General features: G+C 38.8%; 1 protein-coding gene across 2 annotated transcripts in view; it reads right to left on the bottom strand.

The window, feature by feature from the left end:
• DIS3L2 (DIS3 like 3'-5' exoribonuclease 2) overlaps positions 1-20,444 on the bottom strand; it is a 304,502-nt gene that overhangs the window by 199,811 nt on the left and 84,247 nt on the right. For both annotated transcript variants that reach the window (XM_015561871.1, XM_006760425.2), the window contains one exon: positions 19,268-19,502. In XM_015561871.1, coding sequence (XP_015417357.1) covers positions 19,268-19,502 — 235 coding nt within the window. The remainder of the gene's footprint in view (positions 1-19,267; positions 19,503-20,444) is intronic.

Below are 20,444 nucleotides of genomic sequence, written 5' to 3'. Positions count from 1 at the left end.
AGACACTGGTGTCCTCCGTTGCCAGCCCTTTCCGCGCACAAGCCTCCGCACCTCTGCACTTTACTTCTGCACCTCCTCTGAGTCTCAGTGTGCTTTTCTCTTTCCTTCTAGTTGTAGAATTTCCACTCAGCCAGCCTTCCTGTGGTTCTGGATGATGTTCGTTTTGTCTTTTAGTTGTATTTTTGAAGTAGTTGTTCGAGGCAGCAATTTCCGGTGTTTACCTATGCCCCATTAAGTTCTTAATTTCATCACAGTTATGTTACTTCTAGAAGTTTTATTTCATTCCTTTTCCAATTTGCTATGTCACATTTCAGTTTCCTATTCTTTGCAGATATCTTCAAGCTTATCTCTTATTTCTTACAACAGTTTTTTTACAGATGGCAATGATTCCAGTATTTCATGTTTATGAAAGGCTTCTGTGTTTGTGGTTGCTGAGGCTTCTCCCCTTGGCTTCCTGGGGTGCTAAGACTAAGTAGGCAGGGGTGCTGGTCACTGAATAATTTTATGCCTAGATTGAGGAAATTTTCCTTTTGAAAGAACTTCCACTTGTTTTTGCCAGATACCTGGAAGCAATACCAGCCCTTAAACCCATTCAGTACTTGAGATTCCTTGGTTGATCCAGTTAGCTTGAATCTTGGCTACAATTCCATGTAAGAGCAGAGTTTCAGCTCTACCCTCACCCTGATGGTGTATAGGCACCTTGGACATCACTTTATTTATGTTCCCCATAACTGCTGGTCAAATCTGCAATGTCGCCTGGGTTCTCCATTCCAATTTTAACCTGGTAATGCCTGGTAGCTTTTTGATGCTTTAAAAATAAAGGGTTTTTTATATTTATTTTATCCAAATATTGTTGGTTTGTTTCAGTGGGAAGTTGTGTATCTGAATAACAGTCTACCATTTCTGTTACAATTAACAGAAAGTCCTTAGGATTTTGTTTTTAATTTGATATGTTTTTCAGGTGGCAGTGTTGAGCATAGTTAGGGAGCAGTGACAGGAGTGAGGTCAGGGGAGGGAGCAATAGTGATCTGTGCAGGAAACACAACATGAAAATAATAAAGAAGCTACTATGATAGTGCCCAATATTACATTAAGGAAAAAGCACAAGGGATGAAGAGAAGAGGCAGGAAAGTAATACTTTCCTCAGCAACCCCATGAGGAAAGTATTACTATTCTGATTTTTCAAGAAGAGCAATCAGTAGACCAAAGAGGTAAAGTAACTAATCCCAGGGTTCATCCAAGGAGATAGTTAGCAGAGGGGGAGTCATAACCCAGGATGAATCCAAATCCAAAATTTTGGAAGATGCCAAATGACTAACAGCTCTCTAAGTAATTTCACTGTTTTTACCTATAGACAATAGAGTAAGTTAAAAGCATGAGCTCTGGAGTCACAAGACCTAAATTCAAAACTATGTGGCTTTGAACAAGTTATTTCTCCCCTCTGAATGTCCTACTCTGTAAATCAGGAATAGTTTACATGAGTTCTGTTTACATGTAGTGCTCTGGCACAAAGTGCATTAACAAAAATGGTTTGATTATTATTAATGTTGATATTGTTATTAGCTCTCGCAGTAAGTTTTGAGTGACTCCAACCCTGTTACCCTGGTCACAACTGAACAGGACTGGTGTACAGAACAATGTCTAAATTATAAAATGGGTCACATTCATCATCTGTGAAATGTAATCCATCCTACAGGGTTAATGGGAAGACTAAAATTACTGTGTATAAAAGTGCTAAAGAACACAGTAAGCACTCAATAACTGTCACATAATACATATATTTAAATTGCACATACCTTTTGTATGGCTGGTGCATTCTGTGCAAAGTAAGGAGAGGCAAGAGATGTTAGGCAGAGGCCAGGTCAACATTAAGAAATTTGGATTTATCCCAAAGGCAATGGAGAGTTATAGAAGAAAGCAGACAGGAGACTACTGTGATTTATGCTTTAAGAAGCTCACACTGGTGGCTGTATGGGGAACAAATTTAGAAGATGTGAGACTGAAGGCAGAAAGAACAGTTAGCAGGTTGCAATAAATCAGACCAGTGGCAGAGGGGATGGAGGGTTCTGGATAGAGAGGTATTTAGAAGGCAATACTGGCAAGACTGTTTAGATGCTAGTGGGGAACTGGAGGTGGTAGAGGTCATATTGAGAAAAATCACTCTAACGTGGGGTCAGAAAAGCAAGTGTTTTAATAGGAAAAGCACTGTCAGCAATGTGGCCTTAGTGACAAAGTAACAGGTGGCCCTAGTGAGACTAATTTTAAAGGAAGAAACTAAGTGCCAGGTATGGGAAATTAAGTGGAAGCGGGATGCGGAGATGAGGGTGATGACTATGCTCCGGAAGTCTGGCTGACACGGAGTGGAATAATACAGGGTGGTAGCTCTAGAGGGAGACAGACAAGGTTTTTATTATTTTACTTTTTTAAGATAAGGGAGGCTTGGACATGATTCATTGCTGATATGAAGGAACTGTTAAAGAAGGTGTGGTCAAAGAGTGCACATTTAGGAAAGGGAGAGGTCCCTGGGCAGGAAGGGATGGGGTCCGGAGCCCAGAGGAAAGGATTAATTTCAAGCAGAAGGACAGAAAGATGCCAACTTCGTTGTATCAAAGTAAATGGAGGAGGGAAAGAATCCAGACACAAGCTATTTGTAAGTCTGGCAGCTGAAAGCTGAGGGGGCACATGAAGGCAGTTTTGTTTTCTCTGAAACATAGAAGCCAAACTCATCTGTGGGAAAGTACTAGGGCAGGTGGAGGACATGCACTACATTCAGAATTGGGTTTCACAATTCCAGATGAGAATCAAATGCAAATGGCATCTCAAAACAATGGCCCTGAACATGCCAGGCACAATCAGGGGATTTACATACACTACCATATTTCATATTCTCCAATAATCCAAAGAGGTAGGCAGATATTATCATGCCAATTTTAGAGATAAGGGAAATGAGGCTCATAAGGTCAAATAACATGCTTGTCCATGGTTACCAGCTAGGAAATGACAAGGACAGGATTCAAACCGAAGTCTCATGAATGCCAACACCTCATCCTCTTCCCATCATGCCACTCAACCTTCAAGATCTGAACAGGATTGATAGATGTAAGAATGGAAAAGAACACATGGTTTTGGAGAGACCTGACTGAGTGATAAGACACCGGGGAAAAGTCAATCAATTCTAGGGCACATTTTGAGTTTGAGGTGACAATGAAATACAACTATGATGATGTCGTCTAACCAAGCTGGGGTAGAGGTTGGAAATATCAATTAGATGATAACATTGTCTGAGTAGACAAATATGTAGAGGCTGGAGGGGAAAGGACTTAACATACTAAGAGCGACAGGATGAATAAATGAATGAAAATAAAACTAAGATTCAAGTATTAAGAGGGAAAAAAATCCCTTCACTACCCTATTTTCATGCGTTTCTAACTTACAGACTGGTAAGGGAGTAAGAAAGAAGGTACTCTTTGTAGCAAGATTTAGTCACCCTTCTCATCAGACTGAGCATGCAGATGCCTCCAGGTTCCTGAGTTGGAGTTGAGACCCAGTGGCTTTCAGGTCCAAGTCTGAGTCCCTCACAGGATCATCTTCTTAAATGGAGCTTTGCACTGATTCCCATTCCGAGCTGTTAAATGCATTAATTACATCATCAATACCCCCCTGCTTTTCTCCAAGTACTCTCTGCTCCAAATCTTTCCCTTGCCCAGGAGAAACCACTGAAATTTCTCTCTACTAAAGCTTTAATTGGCTTTTAGCTTCATGGCTCCCAAAAGACCCAAAATGTAGGCACACACACTAATGTGCTCCCATCTATAGCTGACTTTAACTTACTAATTCCGCATCTTTCCAACAGAAAAGATGAATGATTCCTCCAAATTTAAGTTAACTCCCATGAGTTTTCTTAAAGAGGCCAAGCTTCACATCTTACTGTGATATGAAATTTCAACAGCAGGAAGTGTTTACTCAAATCAAACTGGTATTTCTTTATCTGCCTTCTAAGGACTAGCTATCCATCAAAACTTCAAAAAAATATATAAAGGTGCTAAGCTATCTTAAAGAGTTAAGTAGAGAATGTATCAAAGCTTGGGAAGCTAGAATAGATGGGTTTGCTGTGTTTTGAGTCTGTGATCTCACATATATCAAACATGTATTATAGCTCTCCTATGTTCCAAGACTCTTAAAGCACATGCAATATTTCGTACTACTGAACATCTCCAACAGGGATAATAAGATCTGGCCCATTGCTTGGGTAAAAAGGAAAAAAATGAAAACACTGCTTCTTCAAAAGCTGGTCTTCTTTATCAATTTATTTACTGTGACCTAATAATAGCAGGACTACAAAGTGATCATGACCGACAAAAAAGAAAAAGACTGAATCACTTCTGAGATCCATCAGGTCCCCTAAGAAAAAGAAAAATGTACCACTCAAAAAAAGCTAATATCTGAAGCATCTTTGATGGAAAATTGCTTCACCTTAATAAGATAACAAGTCTAGCTCTAAATGCAAATCATATTAAGGCAAATCATTCCAGCCAGGTTATATAGACATAGATGAGTCATTGCTTTTGATGCCAAATTGGTAAATCTGAAGGTTTTATAGTGGATCTTATGTGACTGCTGTGGAGAAAAAGGACTCAGGTATTACTCAGGAGAGTGACTAGCTTGGTCTTTCTTTAGTTTCAAATGAGGGAAGGAAGGAGTCTTCTGCAGAACATTTGCAAATACAAGACTCTATTCTGGGAGCTGTAGGTGGATGAAAGATAAGCAAAAAGTTACATGAGAGAAATGTTAAAAAAAAACATTCAACTGTAATATCAGTCATGGAATATAAACTGGAAAAAAAGTAACTATAAAGAAGATCCACAGAAAGGACAGATCACACATTTAGTTGGAAGAAATTAGTAAAGGCTTGTGGAGAAAACATCTTGTAGCAGACTAGACTCTAAAATGGCCCCAAATGATTCCCACACCTCCTAGTCTTCACACCCTTGCATAATTCCCTCCCTTCAAGTGTGGAAAGGACCTGTGTCTTGCTTCCAAGCAATAGAATTTGGAAAAGATGATAGGATGTCATTTCCATGATTAGGTTACATAAGACTATAACTTCAGTCTTGATAGCAGGCTCTCTCCCTTGCTGGATCAGATGAAGCCAGCTGCCATATAGATAGGTCCTTGCAGCAAAGAGCTGAGGGTGGCCTCCGGCCAGCAGCCAGCAAGGAACTGAGGTCTCAGTCCAAAAGCCCACAAGGAATTAAATCTGGCCCACAATCACATAAACTTAGAAGCAGATCCTTCCCAAGTCAGGCCTTCAGATGAACAACACCATGATCACAGCCTTATGGGAAAGCAGAGGACAGAGTTGAGCCATGTTCAGATTCCTGACTAAAGGTAAAACGTGTTTCCTTCCTTTACTCACAACACTTTGGATACCAAATGTATGGTTTTCTACACCAAGTAATTCCCCCATTCTCTTCAGACACAACCTGGGTGTCCTACAATTTAACTGAATTCTGACACTAAATACTCAGAGTTAGTACAGCCCCACAAGTGAAGGGCTCAGACCCAAAAGACTTCCCCTCCCCCTTGCTTTTCAGATACCAAATGCAAGTAATGGGTCTCTAGGTTATCCAGACTTCTAAGTTCACTACAAATTGATGTGGAGGTTCCCATGACTCCCTCCTTAGGTTCAATAACCACTTACAGAACTCAGGACAACACATACCTTACATTTACTGATTTAGTACAAAGAATATAATAAAAGGCCGATGGACAGCTAGATGAAAATATGCATAGGTCTTCAAGGCTCCTGAGCACAGGAGTGTCTGTTCCTGTGGGGTAGAAGTATATCAACCCTTCCAGCACATAGATAAATTCATAAACCTAAAAGCTCTCCAAATCCCATAGTTCAGAAATGTTTATGAAATCCCATAGGCATGATCAATTTCATCAGGTAGGTATGATCAATTGTTAACTCAAACTCCAGCCCTCCTTCCGTCCCTGGGGGCTGGAGGGTGGAGCAACAAATTTCAAGCTTCTAATCATAGCTTGGTCTTTCAGGTGACCCAGCATCCATCCTGAAGCTATCTAGGAGTCCACCAAGAGACTAGAACAATAGATGTGCCTATCACTCAGGAAATTACGAGAGTTTTAGGAGTTCTGTGTCAGGAACCAGGGTCAAAGACCAAATATTAGAACAAAAGATGTTCCTAGCACTGCTATCACTCAGGAAATTACAAGGGTTTTAGGAGCTCTGTGTCAGGAACCAGAGGCAGAGGCCAAATAAATATTTCGTATAAAGTTACACTGACTCACAGAAAATGCAGGATAATAAATGTGCAGAGACAAGAGGCAACAAGTGTCAAAAAATGATTTGGAAACTGCCCATAATGGAATGCTATGCTTTCTCCTTTTTAAGACACTTTCCCTTCCATTAGCTCATTGACTCAGGCAAGAACCTATGAAGAAGCCAAGGCAAGTATTTATTATGAAGGTGTTTGGGGGGGGTGGGGAGGTTGGTTGTTGTTTTTTTGGTTTTTGTGTTTTTTTTACAAATAAGGAATATGAAGCACTAATCGTCAAGAATTAATGGCAGAAACTCTTGTTCAGTACCTTTTTTTCATTCTAAGAGTGTTGCCACATTTTGTTGGATCCCCCTTTCCTGGTATAGGTTCAAAGAGGGCTAGCCAGACAGGTTGTATCCTGGCCCCTAAGCACCAGGGTGGAGGGTCCAAGGATGATTTGTACCTGGAATAGTAGGTACAATGAGGCCTGGATATACTCCAGAGCCAAGAGTGTAGCAGTCTCAACTGCAGAAGCTGGTATCAAACAGGTTTTGAAATAAGAAGGGTCAAAATGAGTGTCAGAGCCAAAGTCAAGCCTATCAAGTTCATACTTGATTGCTGCTTCTGGCTCAAACAAACGAGTCAGAGCTAGGGGGGGCTGGCCAAATGGGGATCAGCCACCTGGGAGCAGAGATGAGAGACTTTAGCATGAAGCTGTGCTTTCACTCAGGGAACTAATGAAAGGGTGTGTGAGGCAGGTAGGGAGGAGACTGGTTCCACTTAAAGGGGTATGGATAACTCAATCATTTCTTAGGGTTTTTTAGAAAACTAATATCAGAAAACCTGGGACAATTTTCTACTGTAAAATGTTAAATAAGATCTGTCCTTAATAATGGACATTTTATACCCAGTGTAGGACAGCTGTCAGTTCCCTCTCCCCATCCAGAGTCTCATGACCCAGTTTTATTTTTTCTTTCCCCAACAGGCTTCGTTGAAATCTCAACATTATTCTAATTACCAGGCAAAGATTTCCCCTGGCATGTTTCTGCACAACTTGAAAAACTTAGTAGTTCTTAAGAGAGAATGGGCATTATTTAGAGTGATCCAAAGAGGAAATCAATGTCATTAAGATGGATCTGTAGGCATATAATTCTGCACAGTGGCAATGAAAGGGTCTCTAACCAAAAACAAAACAAAATAAAGAAAAATACATAAACCCTTAAGGAAGCAGGTTAAACACTTAAAATTATTTTTTTAAAGGATTCATTACTGAACTGAATAAACCTGGGATATGCTGACCAAAGGGATAAATTGGGAAGATCTACTTGATAGGGCCTTCCCTTCTGAAGACCTGAAAACTAACCTCACAGGAAGTAGTGCTCAGAATCCCAGCAGAGGGAAGTGGGATGAGTACATTAACTGTCCCCATATAGAGTTGATTCTGTTTCCCAGTTCAATAAAAACCAAACTGAACTTTTTTCTTTAAATCTATTCTTCCAAAATAATGTTTAAATGCAAAAGAGAGGCCCTCCCTGAATAAAGTTGATTTGAAATAATTGTGAGAATTAGACTTTTTAAATGAAAATGATCTTTAGTCATTTGATATCCTTAAAAGAGAGGCATTCTTTCATTTATTGAAAATACTCAACACTTCTTAGCTCTACACACTTTTCTGTTATGTCTTTTTTTTTTGTTGTTAATCCTCATCTGAGGATATTTTTTCCATTGATTTTTAGAGAGTGTGGAAGGGAGAGAAAGAGACACAGAGAGAGAACTATTGATGTGAGAGAGACACAGTGATTGGTTGCCTTCCACATGCACCCCTACCAGGGCCTGGGGATCGAGCCTGCAACTGAGGTATGTGCCTTGACCAGAATTGAACCTGGGGACCCTTCAGTCCATAGGCCAACGCTCTAACCACTGAGAAAAAACCAGCTAGGGATCTTTAGGTCTTGTATAGCACTCTCAAAATTTTTATCAGAGTTACTTCCCAACCCCTACCCTTGTCCCTAAGTTTTCCATATCTACCAGCTTTTGCCTTGGTTTAATGAGATAATGTCTACTTCATGTAAATCCAACTTTGAGTCATGTATTGGATAATCTCATCGATTTCCCATAGCTTTCATTGATAATGTTCAAATTTATAACTCTCACCATCCCTCTTCTGGGTTTACATTTCTATTTCCAATTACCTATTGGATGTCACAACTTCAATGTCCCCCATGTAGCTCAAATTCAACATATGATCAGAACATGAATTCACAGTCTTTCTTACCCCTGGTCATCTTTTTCTCATTTAAGAATGTCAGCACCTATGCAGTTGCTAAACTAGGTATCAAGTTAATCTCATTCTTAAATGTTCCTCTGCCTTAAGTCCCATATTTGATCTGCCATTGAACTCTGTCAATTATAGTTCTGAAATAGTATGTGACGCTATCCCTTCTACATTCCACTGCTCTTAGTCGGGTCTTCAACATCACTAGTCTTAACTGGTTCATGCTGTGTGCCAATTTCTCCTTTCTTTCTAATAATCAGTCTCCCTTCCTTAAAAACCTTGGATGATTTGGGGATTCAAACTCTTGGATGACCCAGATCTCTTAGCAGCCATATAACTGGGAAAAATGTCACTAGAGCCTACTTTTCTAGCCTCCTCTCCAGACTCCCCCACTGTGCATCCTGCACTATTTCAACTGTAGATATTACTCTACTTACCATCCACCTCTGTGCCCCTATTCATATTGAAACTATTTTTCACCCTTCTTCACCAGGCAAACCCTTCAAGGCCCAGAGAACAAGTCTTTTTTTCTCTCTCCCTTTTCTTCCCTCTCCTTTCACCTTCTCCCCCTTCCTCTCTATGGCCCTTCCCTCCCTCTGCTCATCAGTTCCTCTTCTCTATGTGCAGCCTCAGTTCCCTAAAGACTGTCTCTAGCCCTCACTCTATCTGAGATTTTAGCTTCTGAGTCCTCAAGCTATGGAAGAAAAAATCTAATGAGTCACTGATGACCCTTGGGTCAGGAATCTACTCATGGTCCAAGACCCGGGGGCAAGGTTAGATTGTATGTACTGCTTCAGTGAAAGCAATTCCCAATGAAGGGAACAAATGCAGGCAAGACCCAGAATATGCCTTTACTGAAGCTCTTCTTACAGACTAATGTCACCTTGAGGATAAGCATCTAGATTTTACTCTTCATTCACCTTTCTTTTTCCAGCAAATAACATAATGCCTAACATATCAGTCCCTCTGTATTCTCTTGGATACTCATTGAGATGACAGAACATTCAAACAAACTGGCTTATGTATCAAAGGTGACTCATGCCATTAGAAATCCAGAGGTTGGGCAGACTTCAGGGTCAGATGATCCAGGGCCCTCTTAGGGGCCCAGATTTTTTCCTGGTCTTCTGTCCCCAATACTTAGCAAGATATAGAATAGCTGCCAGTAGCAATTAGGGATAAATGTTTCCTGTTTATATCCATTAGGAAACTACTTACATCCCAGAACTCCTAGCAGGAATCACCCTGGTTAAACGGCTTATATCATGTGCCGTTGGGAAGAAGAATGGTATGAAGCTACAATATTTAATATAGTACCACAAACCATATATAGCTATTTAAAATAAAATTAACTAAAATTAGAAACAATTAAAAATTCAATTTCTCAGTCACACTAGCTACATTCAAGTGCTCCACAGTCACATGCAGCTACTAGCTGCAGTATTAAACAGTATAAATTAGAACATTTCCATTGCTGCAAAAAGTTCTATTGGCATAAGGTAACCAAGTATATCAAGCAACTTATATAAGTCAACCAAGACTCAGCTCAGCAGTTGGGGTCAACTTGCCTAAAGCTCAAGGAATTAGGAAAGAAACATGTCCAGATGAAAGTCTGGGAACATATGGGAAAGGAAAGGGGAAAATAGACAGAAGGTGGGCAATGAACAATGTCTAATATATTCTTATAAAAAGATATTAATCTGATCTGGCATGATTTGCTCTTCAAAAAATAAGACCACATGTAGAAATTGTCTGTTGTTATTATAAGTATAAGGTATTTTTTTTTTATGAACTCACTAACTTCCTGTAGGACACTGGACAAGCCAAGTAACTTCTCTGAGCCTCAGTTTCCTCGTCTGTAAAACAAAAGGGATGAACTACATCAGTTGTTTCTGACCTTTTAATCACAGCAGATTTTTTATAAGTACATTTTAAAAGTGAAATTTTGTCCAAAATCTCACACTTTGAAGTATTTTTTTATTAACTTAACTGCTTTGAAAATTAATTTGCTATCCTGTTGTTGTTGGGTTTTTGTTTTGTTTTGTTTTGTTTTTACCAGCTTTGTTTTTAGAGCTTCTGATCAGCAAGAAATGTCACAATGGTGGGCAGGTATCATTTGTATCAAAATGAAGTAAGTTTACCTTGCGGTCTTACTGAAAGCAATTTTAGTACTTTCATTTACTGTTATAAAATATTTATAAATAATGTCAAATGCTCCACTGAAAGCCCTAGGGGTAGACTATCACCACATGTCAAGTACATGATCAAGTAGGACCTGTGCAGGTCCAAATTCTATGATTTCTATGACAATGAAACTATAAACAGTTATGACCCTTGTCACTAGCACAAACTTGCCCAATCTGGAAAGTACCAGAGAGAGGAATGAGTGAATAGACTGGGAAGAAAGAGTTCAAGGGTGACTGAAATCTAGTGAACAAGGGACAAAAAATAAGAAGAAAATGATAATCACATAAAGATGTTGATCTCCCCTCTTTGATCGTAAACCCAAGAAAAGTAGATTATTAAATAATCCAGGAACCAAGTATAAAGCTGAAAGTGAACAAGATAATCAAGTGCGCTATATTGAAAAGGGTGCTAGAAGGGCCCCAGGGAAGATGATTTCAGATTTCAAGTCTTCATTCACCTCCACTGAAGAGAAGGGCAGCACAAATAATGACTGACATGCTAGAGTCCGGAGAACTCAGATTTCCAGATAATAGCATAAACAATGTTTATTATTATTTCCTTTTATTTAAATTTTTATCCCAAAAAATTTATGTTAAAGCTGCTACCAAGAAGGCTGACAGACATATCTATTCCTAGGTACTTTATTTATTCTATAAAATAAACTACTTGTAATGTTAGGAAAATGTTCTGAAACCCAAGCCCCCTATGTCTGCTGATGTGTCAAAGAAAAACTAGGCAAGTAGATAGAAGTGACTCCATGATTTAAAAATTTTAAAAGAGCAAAGGAGGAAGTGAAAAGGATAAGCTGGAGAAAGAACTGGGCAAGTTTCAGTTATATTTCAGTAATGAACAGAATTAATTACCATTATTTCAAGATTTCTTATAGTTCATCATGATTTTATATTTATGTTAACCCTTCTAATAAATACAATTTTAATAACAAAAAATCCACCTCCCTCAAGTAGCTAATATGGAATTACCATATGACCCAATAATTCTACTCCTAGTTATGTGCACAAATAACTTGAAAACAAGGTACTCAGATACTTACACACCAATGTTTATTACAGCAATATTCACTATTCAATACCAAAAGGTGGAAGCAATTCAAATGTCCATCAGCATGGATGGATAAACAAAATGTGGTATATACAGTACAAGGAATATTATTCAGTCATAAAAAAGCACTGACAAAGAAAGGCTCCCCAATTCTACCAAAATCACAATAGAAATAAACCAGAGCCCTGGCCAGCTTGGCTCAGTGGATAGAGCATCGGTCTGTGGACTGAAGGGTCCCGGGTTTGAATCCAGCCAAGGGCACATGCCTGGGTTGCGGGCTCAATCCCCAGTAGGGGACGTGCAGGAGGCAGCCTATCAATGATTCTCTCTTATCACTCATGTTTCTATCTCTCTCTCCTTCCCCCTTCCTCTCTGAAATAAATAAATATTTTTTAAAAAAGAAAAAAGAAATAAACCACAGACCAATCTCACATTTTATATTATAAATACAAAAATCAATAATAATGATTATACTAAATTAAAGCCAAACACAAAAGGAGACATATTATATGATCCCGCTTATTATGAAATATTGAGAACAGACAAATTTACAGAGAGAAAGTAGATTAGTGGTTATCAGGGGTTAGGGTAGGTGAAATAATGAGTTACTACTTAATGGTTACAGAGTTTTGTTTAGGATGAGAAAGTGTTGAAATAGTAGTAACAGTGTAACAGTTACACAGCATGAATGTAGTTAATGCAATTTAATCGAACACATAAAAATGGCAAAATTTGTAGTATATATATTTTAACACACACACACACACACAAATTGAACCCATGTGAGTTTCTGTTTGTTACAGAGCCTGTAGGGCAGGGAACAGTTTGATAAACAATAGTTATTGCTTTCACAGAGGGGAACCCATGGGGCAGAAGAGAACAGGTAGGCCCCTGGACTCTCACAGTCCCTTAAAGAAACTCTTAGAATACAGAGGTTTCTTCGAGGAACTAACTAGATGCCAATGACTCTATACTAGTAAACTACATTTCCAGTCAAACTCCTGTCATGAACTTCAACTTGCATTTTCAACTACATATGATCACCTCAGACTTAATGTATCTGAAAGTTATTAGTAATAAAAAATAAAAGTAGAAATTAGTTATTTAGAATATATAGTAAAAATAAAGTTCTTTAAAAAATTAGGCAGATCACTAGCTAGCATTATAAAAATGAGGGGAAAAATTGAAAGGAGTTATGATCATAGATGCACAGGAAATTAAACAACTGAAAAATGTCTACAACTCTAATATATTCGAATATGCAGTTCAAATATATGATTTCCTATAAAATATAAATTATCAAAATTAATGCAAGAGAAAAAAATTCCTACAGAAACCAATAATCATTAGAGATGGAGAAAGTTGCCAGCTAAAGAAAGCCCTAGCCCATGTTTCAAGCACAAGTTCTATAAATGCTTCAATCACTGAGAATAGTTGGTCATTCTTGATGCTACTTTAACTGTTTCAAAGCATTGAGAAAGGCTCCCCAATTCTTCCTCCAAAGTTAATAGAGCTTGATACCAAAATCACAATAGAAATAAACCACAGACCAATTTCACATTTTGTATTATAAATACAAAAAAATCATTAATTAGCAAACAGAACTGTTACAAAATATGTTACATACCAAGACCGAATGAGGGTCATGGTCATATGAGGGATGCAAGAATTATTCAATGTTACATGTCATCATGTAAATAAGCCAAAGGGAATAACAGCGTTTTGAAAGAAGATCAAAACACACTTGAAAAAAATTTCAATATCCAGTTATAATAGGTACTTTTAGTAAAAAAAGAAAGAGGAAACTAGGTTAACTTGATCTCAAGCCAACAACCAGCCTTGTTCTTGAGGGTTTAATAGAAGCATTTCCATTAAAGTCCAGAAGAAAACAATTACCACTATTATGTAATACAGTTCTTAAAGCAATGGCCAATGGAGCGATGTAATAAGCACACAATTAGAAAGGAGGGGGCAAAATCAATGTTTGCAGATCAAATTATTTTATAACTAGGAAATCAAAATAACCAACTGAAAAATTATTAGAAATACTAAGAGCACTCATTAAGCTAAACAGATTCACAAGAACAACCACAATAGCTTTTTTTATATCTCAACAAAAACCTGTGAGAAAATGCTAGAAAAAATATCCTTTCAAATTAATAGCAAAAAAAACACAAAATACTCGTTTTTTCCTAATAAGAAATGTGTAAGACAATGCTATAAACTACTAAACATATTAAGAAGTTCTAATACTTTATAATTCACAGTGTGACTAGTTTTGATAAATGAAGATATACATAGACCAGGCTATAGCCAAAACAGCAAAATAGGGCAAAAGAGTCCCCAAAAAAGATCCCACAATTGAGTAAAAGAATTGAGGCAAGAGATTTTAGTCTGTAATTTAGCATTCCTAAACAAAGGGGGAAGTACCAATCCAGTAACCACTTAAAACTAAGGAAATGGCCCTAGCCAGTTTTGCTCAGTGGATAGAGCGTCGGCCTGTGGACTGAAGGGTCCTGGGTTCGATTCCGGTCAAGGGCATGTACTGTGGTTGTGGGCACAATCCCAGTGGCGGGGAGGGGGGGGGTGGAGAAGGCAGCTGATCGATGTTTCTCTCTCATTGATGTTTCTAACTCTCTATTCCTCTCCCTTCCACTCTGTAAAAAATCAAAAAAAATATATTAAAAAAATAAAACACTAAGGAAATGAAGTGTTGAATATCCTAACAGCAAAGAATAATAAAAACAGCCAAAACCGGTTTGGCTTAGTGGATAGAGCGTCGGCCTGCGGACTGAAAGGTCCCAGGTTCGATTCCGGTCAAGGGCATGTACCTGGGTTGCGGGCACATCCCCAGTGGGGGATGTGCAGGAGGCGGCTGATCAATGTCTCTCTCTCATCGATGTTTCTGACTCTCTATCTCTCTCCCTTCCTCTCTGTAAAAAAATCAATAAAATATATTTTTTAAAAAAAAAAAGAATAAAAACATACACTAAAGTCCTGGTCAGCATGAACTATCACTTTCAATAGCTTAAACCAGTGGTTGTCCAAGTGTGGTTTGAGACCCTGTCAGAGGGTTGGTCCACAGGTCAAAACTCTTTTCATAATAATAGTAAGACATTATTTCTTCATTTCCCTCTCATTCACGCATGAGTGTCAAGTAGAGATCAGCAAACTAAACTGGCCAGCAGACCAAATCTAGCCAAGTCCATTCAATTACACATTTCCTACAGTGGCTTTTAAACTACAGCAACAGAGTTGAGTAGCTGTGACAGAGAAGTCTCTGTCTCTGGCCCACAATGCTGGAAATACTTATTACCTGGCCCTTTACAGAACACCTTTGCTAATCCTTACTTGAATGACTAATAGAATGTGCACTTATATATTCTTGTGTTTTCTAGAGTGGTCTAAGATATTAAAGTATAAACAAGAACATTTTAGAGGTTAATTCCATTGTTTTTTTGCCTCCGTATTTCAACTGTGATTACATCTACTATCATCTCATTAACCTGAGTAGGGCATGGTCACCAAGATTCAGAGGCCAAAACTGTTCTTAAAATTCTGATGATGAAATACACAGAGCACTAACATGATATGACCAAGCTGTATCACTTGGACATGATGATTTTTATCTTTGGAGTTTGTAAACCACGCAGCCATTACCCGCTCATTTAATACCAAAGAAAATTTATCAGGATTTCCCCCAGTCTCTAAACAGATGGCATATTTCTGTGCTGACAAAAACATGACTGCCTGGAAAGTGGTAAAAGCTCAGCATCGGGAGGCTGTGAGACTGGCCCTACAAAAGGTGCCGAGGTGTTTGGCCCACTATCTCTCAGGAGCTAAGGACAATGCAGATCATGTCTTCCTAGAAGAAATTATTGTGTAGGTCTGAGATGTCCAGAGAATTTTTTCTCTTCATGCAACAACAGGAACTTGTTGCAGACAGCTAGAGCAATTACTCACTTACCAGAGAAACTGGTAGTTATCTTAAAAATATGAATGTTTCTTGAGATATATAATTCATATGCATGCACTATGTAACATTTGCTTTGGGAAAAGAAAACAAAAGTAAGCAAATAAAAAACACTCTTTTGAACATAAGTGTGAAACAAGATAATCCATTTGTAATCACAACACAAAGCAAAGAACCTTTCTAGAAGTCTAAGGAAATGTTCTTAAGGTTATGGTTTGTTTCAATAACAAATTTCAAAACCTTAAATGGTGCAAAAAGTACTAACATCTTAACTGTAACCAGATTTTATATTATCCAGACAAGAGAATCTGGTTAAAATATCCTAAAAAAAATCATGATTTTTAAAAGAGCAAATTGCAATTTTCCTAAATATCAAGAGGGCAAGAAATGAGAACCAGCCATGTGGTTTCACAAACTCTCTATTTAGAGGCTAGCAAGAAGGAGAAATTTGTACCAGATACTGAGGGAAGGATTAAAGCTGTTCTCTCAGTCAGGGCTAGTAAGGAAGCAATATAAATAACAGTAGGATAGGAAGACCATAAAAAGAGTAAAGAAAAAACATGCATGCAGTGGACTTGTAAAACATTCAATGATATTTATTTGTAAGAGAGAAGGAGGGGATTTACAATTGAGGACAAATCAAGAGCACATTTACACAAACAAAGGGCAAAGTGAATTATTAGTATCTACCCCAGACACCAATTTGCCATCACTTCCATCCATCAATATCTCCTTGCTCTTATATTGGTACCAATCACTAATGAGAAATTAAGGCATCTTATCCCTTCACCTCATAGCCCAGGAGAAAAAGGGCTACTAAGGTCTGCCAAGTCCAATCATCAGAACTCCATTTCTACAAAGTAGTTTGGGGCCAAATAGTTAAGTTTTAAAGTGCTCCTTTGCCTGACTTCAGACTATAAGTATCTCTCTCCCTTGATGATCTTAATGATGAAGGATTTGGCTAGTTAGGGTCCTAGTTATTTCCCTCTCTTCTCATAGAAAAGACATAACTCACAGTACTGACGCCATTACGATATGCACTCTCAAGTGGGTCACAGTATCCAACTGTTTTTAAAGGAAGAAAAAAAGAAACAACAGAAGGAAATTGGCTGGGCCCTGAACAGTGAAACCACTAGTTATCTAAGTAAGCCATAAAACAAAAGAACCTGGGTGCCCTCAAGTCACCACACCTGAAAGGGCAGTGAGAAAGTAGCAGCCTCTTCATTCAAAAAGAATTTCAAAATTAAAAAGTTAAGAGATACATGCTTTCAGAAAATGTTCGATGTCCCAGGTCACTACCTAGTCAGCAGTGGAGAACCAGCCTGATTCTTAAGCAGACACCTCCTGAAATCACCCCCAGCTTTATTCCAGAACTCAATGAGCTGTGCTCACCAGTCCCTATCACAGGGTGTCTGCTGAATATCCTCCTTTAGTAATCTTCTGGCATTTCTTCTAGCCTTTAATGGGGAATGTGCCAGAAACTTCTTCCTGATTAAAAAAAAAACAACTAATAATCTAGGCAGCCTAGCCAAGTCAATCTTTTCCATTTCATAATATACATAAAACTCAATTTGGCTGGAAAATATCCACCCTGCATTTAAAATCTCTTAGAAATCTATACATTGAAATATTCCAATTTTCATTACTATTTTCCCTTACACTTCCCAGTGTGTGGTCAGGTAGAGCCCTTGGTCACAGCTCCTTGCCATGTGTTTGCAATTGCTGTCCTCTGCATTCAGAGGACCCATGGCTTAAGTTTTGATCAGAGAAAATAAAACTGGCTTTTTAAAAAGGTTTAAAAATCAAAAGACACTTTGTAAATGTGATTTAAAAAGGAGTCACAAAATTTTAAAAAAGTAAAAAAAAAAGGAGTCACATACTAAACTTGACAAGCATGAAGGCCTTACAACCTGAGAGCCTAAAGTAACCACACAAGGTGGTCTGAGCATAACACTTCCTAACTAAAAGTGGGTCATGATGGGTAGTGATGTCCTAGGCTGATGCCTCCTTGACAAAGATCAATCTTTAACTTTAAAATTGTCTATTGACTTTGTACATCTATATAATAAAGAGCTAATATGCAAATGGTCGTGACACCCTCACACGTTAAAGACCGATCAGCAGGAGGCTGTGTACACAGCAAGGCATGGGTGGGTGGGGACTTGCAGCGTCAGGGACTTGTGTAAGGCTCGCGTCCCTACCCCCGGTGCTGGGCCCAGGGATATGAGACTCGCGTCCCCGCCCCCAGCACCAGGCCCAGGGACATGAGGCTCGTGGAGGCCTAACTCTTTGGGGTGATGGATCGTGGGGCTCCCGCACTATGACAGGGGACAGGACAGGCTTGAGGATCCCCACCTCACCAAGTGCACAAATTTCATGCACCAGGCCACTAGTCTAAAATAAAATACCTTTTAAATGTCAGAGTAATCTTCTTTTCCAAACCCAGAATCCCTCACTGTTACCTTGTTCCTCCACATACATCTCTCTGCTATAAATGTCAACTATCCTGTACACCAAAGTAAAAGAAGTATATGAATCTTCACTTGCTTTTTATCCAATCTCAGAGGTTTCCCAGCTTTGCTTTCTTCCTCCCTCTTAATCTACCACCAATGAATTTCATGTAACCCTCCTAATGTCTCCTCCTTTGATTCTCATGTATGAAATAAGCTGCAAAACTGCCATTCTCCAGAGCATACACTTTTTTTTATTATTATTGATTTCAGAGAGGAAAGGAAAGGGAGAGAGAGAGAGATAGAAACATTAATGATGAGAGAATCATCCATCGGCTGCCTCCTGCACGCCCCCCACTTGGGACCAGGTCGCAACCCAGGCATGTGCCCTTGACCGGAATCGAACCCGGGACCTTCCAGTCCACAGGCTGACACTCTATCCACTGAGTTAAAGTTGCTAGGGCTGGAGCATTTTCTCAATTGTTTCCCAGAGATTATCATCCATTTGGCTTAAAAAAGACTTTTTTAGGCTGGATGTTCTTTCGTCTACATAAAAATAACCTACCTATAAAATTTAAAGTGATCCATTCCCATCACCAATTACAAAAATAATTATAATAAATTATTTTCAAATTTATAAATAATTTTCAAATGTATTGAGTTAAAGAAAAATACAGGATAAAATGAAGTGCTTTAGTAAGGATTTTAAAGATCAGTTTAATTCTGTTTATATCAACCATAAGTTGAGGCTGACCTCATCATAGGAAATTTCAGGTTAGCTATCAACACAACTCAAAACCTATTAGGAAATGACAACAGCCATCCATCACTGACCACACAAACCACCAGTGGCATTGCTGTCCCTCCTCATAACCAGCAGCTGTAAGTTTATCAAAGATCCTCCTTTCCTAAAAGCTGATACAGGTCAGAAATTGGGAAGATACCAAATGTGTTGTGTGATTAATTCTGGAGCACAGAGAAAATTCTAATACCTAACATGATTAATTTACTAAAATAAAATGTCAGCTAGCAGTCCAGTACTCACCTTTTTCTTGAACACAAACTGAGAGTTTCTTAACACCATCAACCAGAACATGTTGTATGTTGCCATGTCCATCTTCTGAGTCGCTGTCTTCAAACTGAGCCTCTATAATGACATCAGGACTGTCATTATGGCCTTTCAGGGACTGTTGCAGGAGATGGCTTCCACAGATTTCCTCAGGGAGATCTGACTCATAGGCACCTTCTGTTTCTTTGTCACTGCTCTCTGGTTTAATTACCTGAAGAAAATAGAAAAGTTCTGCTAAATGAAAGAAAGAAAAGGAAAGAGCAGATTTTTCTTTTTTCTCTCCTAAGGAAAAACTGCATATTCAGAGACTCCAACATTGGACACTCACCATGTAGTTTGAAAAAGGTTCTTTATTTTCTGAACCTTATTGGAAATGATAAATCCGGCAGTGCCAGGTTGGCACTTCAGCTCTGCAAGATGCCCAAGGTGAACGCCACAGTCACTTCTCATTTTTCTAATGTACATTTTCATCCCCTCTATCCTAAAGACCCCAAATACGAGAAGTACTATACTGCTTCATAAGGATTCATCTCATGGATCAAAAAGTAGGTTGGATAATGATAAAAGAACTCAAAATAGCATATCACTGAACTCCCAGTGAAGCCACAAGAATATAACATGAAAAAAAACGAAAGTGTGAACAAGAGCTTACAAAATGTACTCATATAGAACATAAACCCTTAATTCACCATCTTGAGGCCTGAAATCAATATAGAAAGCACACAGCTGATGGTCATTTCCCTTAGCAATAAAAATGAAGCATTACACAATGTCAAATCCTATCTAATAAAAGAGAAACATGGTAATTGGCGTACGACCGCTACCCTTCCCATTGGCTAATCAGGGTGATATGCAAATTAACTGCCAGACAAGATGGCAGCCGGCAGCCAGGCAGCTTGAAACTAACATGAGGCTTGCTTGCTTCAGTGACGGAGGACTCCAACGTTCCCCGCCTGCCGCTGCAGGCCTCTGAGCTGCAACTCTAAGCAACTATGTAACAAATATAGAAGCTGAACAAAACCCCAGAAACCTGCTTTAGTCCGGGCTTTAGCCAGCAGGATGGCAACATTGTAAGCAAAGGCCAGAAACCTACTTTCAGCAGTGGAGGCCTAAGAGCTGGAGCCAAGCCTCAAAGCTAAAGCTGGCCCAGAAT

Source organism: Myotis davidii, unplaced genomic scaffold (assembly GCF_000327345.1).
Source record: "Myotis davidii unplaced genomic scaffold, ASM32734v1 scaffold370, whole genome shotgun sequence".
Taxonomy (NCBI): Eukaryota; Metazoa; Chordata; class Mammalia; order Chiroptera; family Vespertilionidae; genus Myotis; species Myotis davidii.
This window is presented reverse-complemented; position numbering and strand designations above follow the sequence as displayed.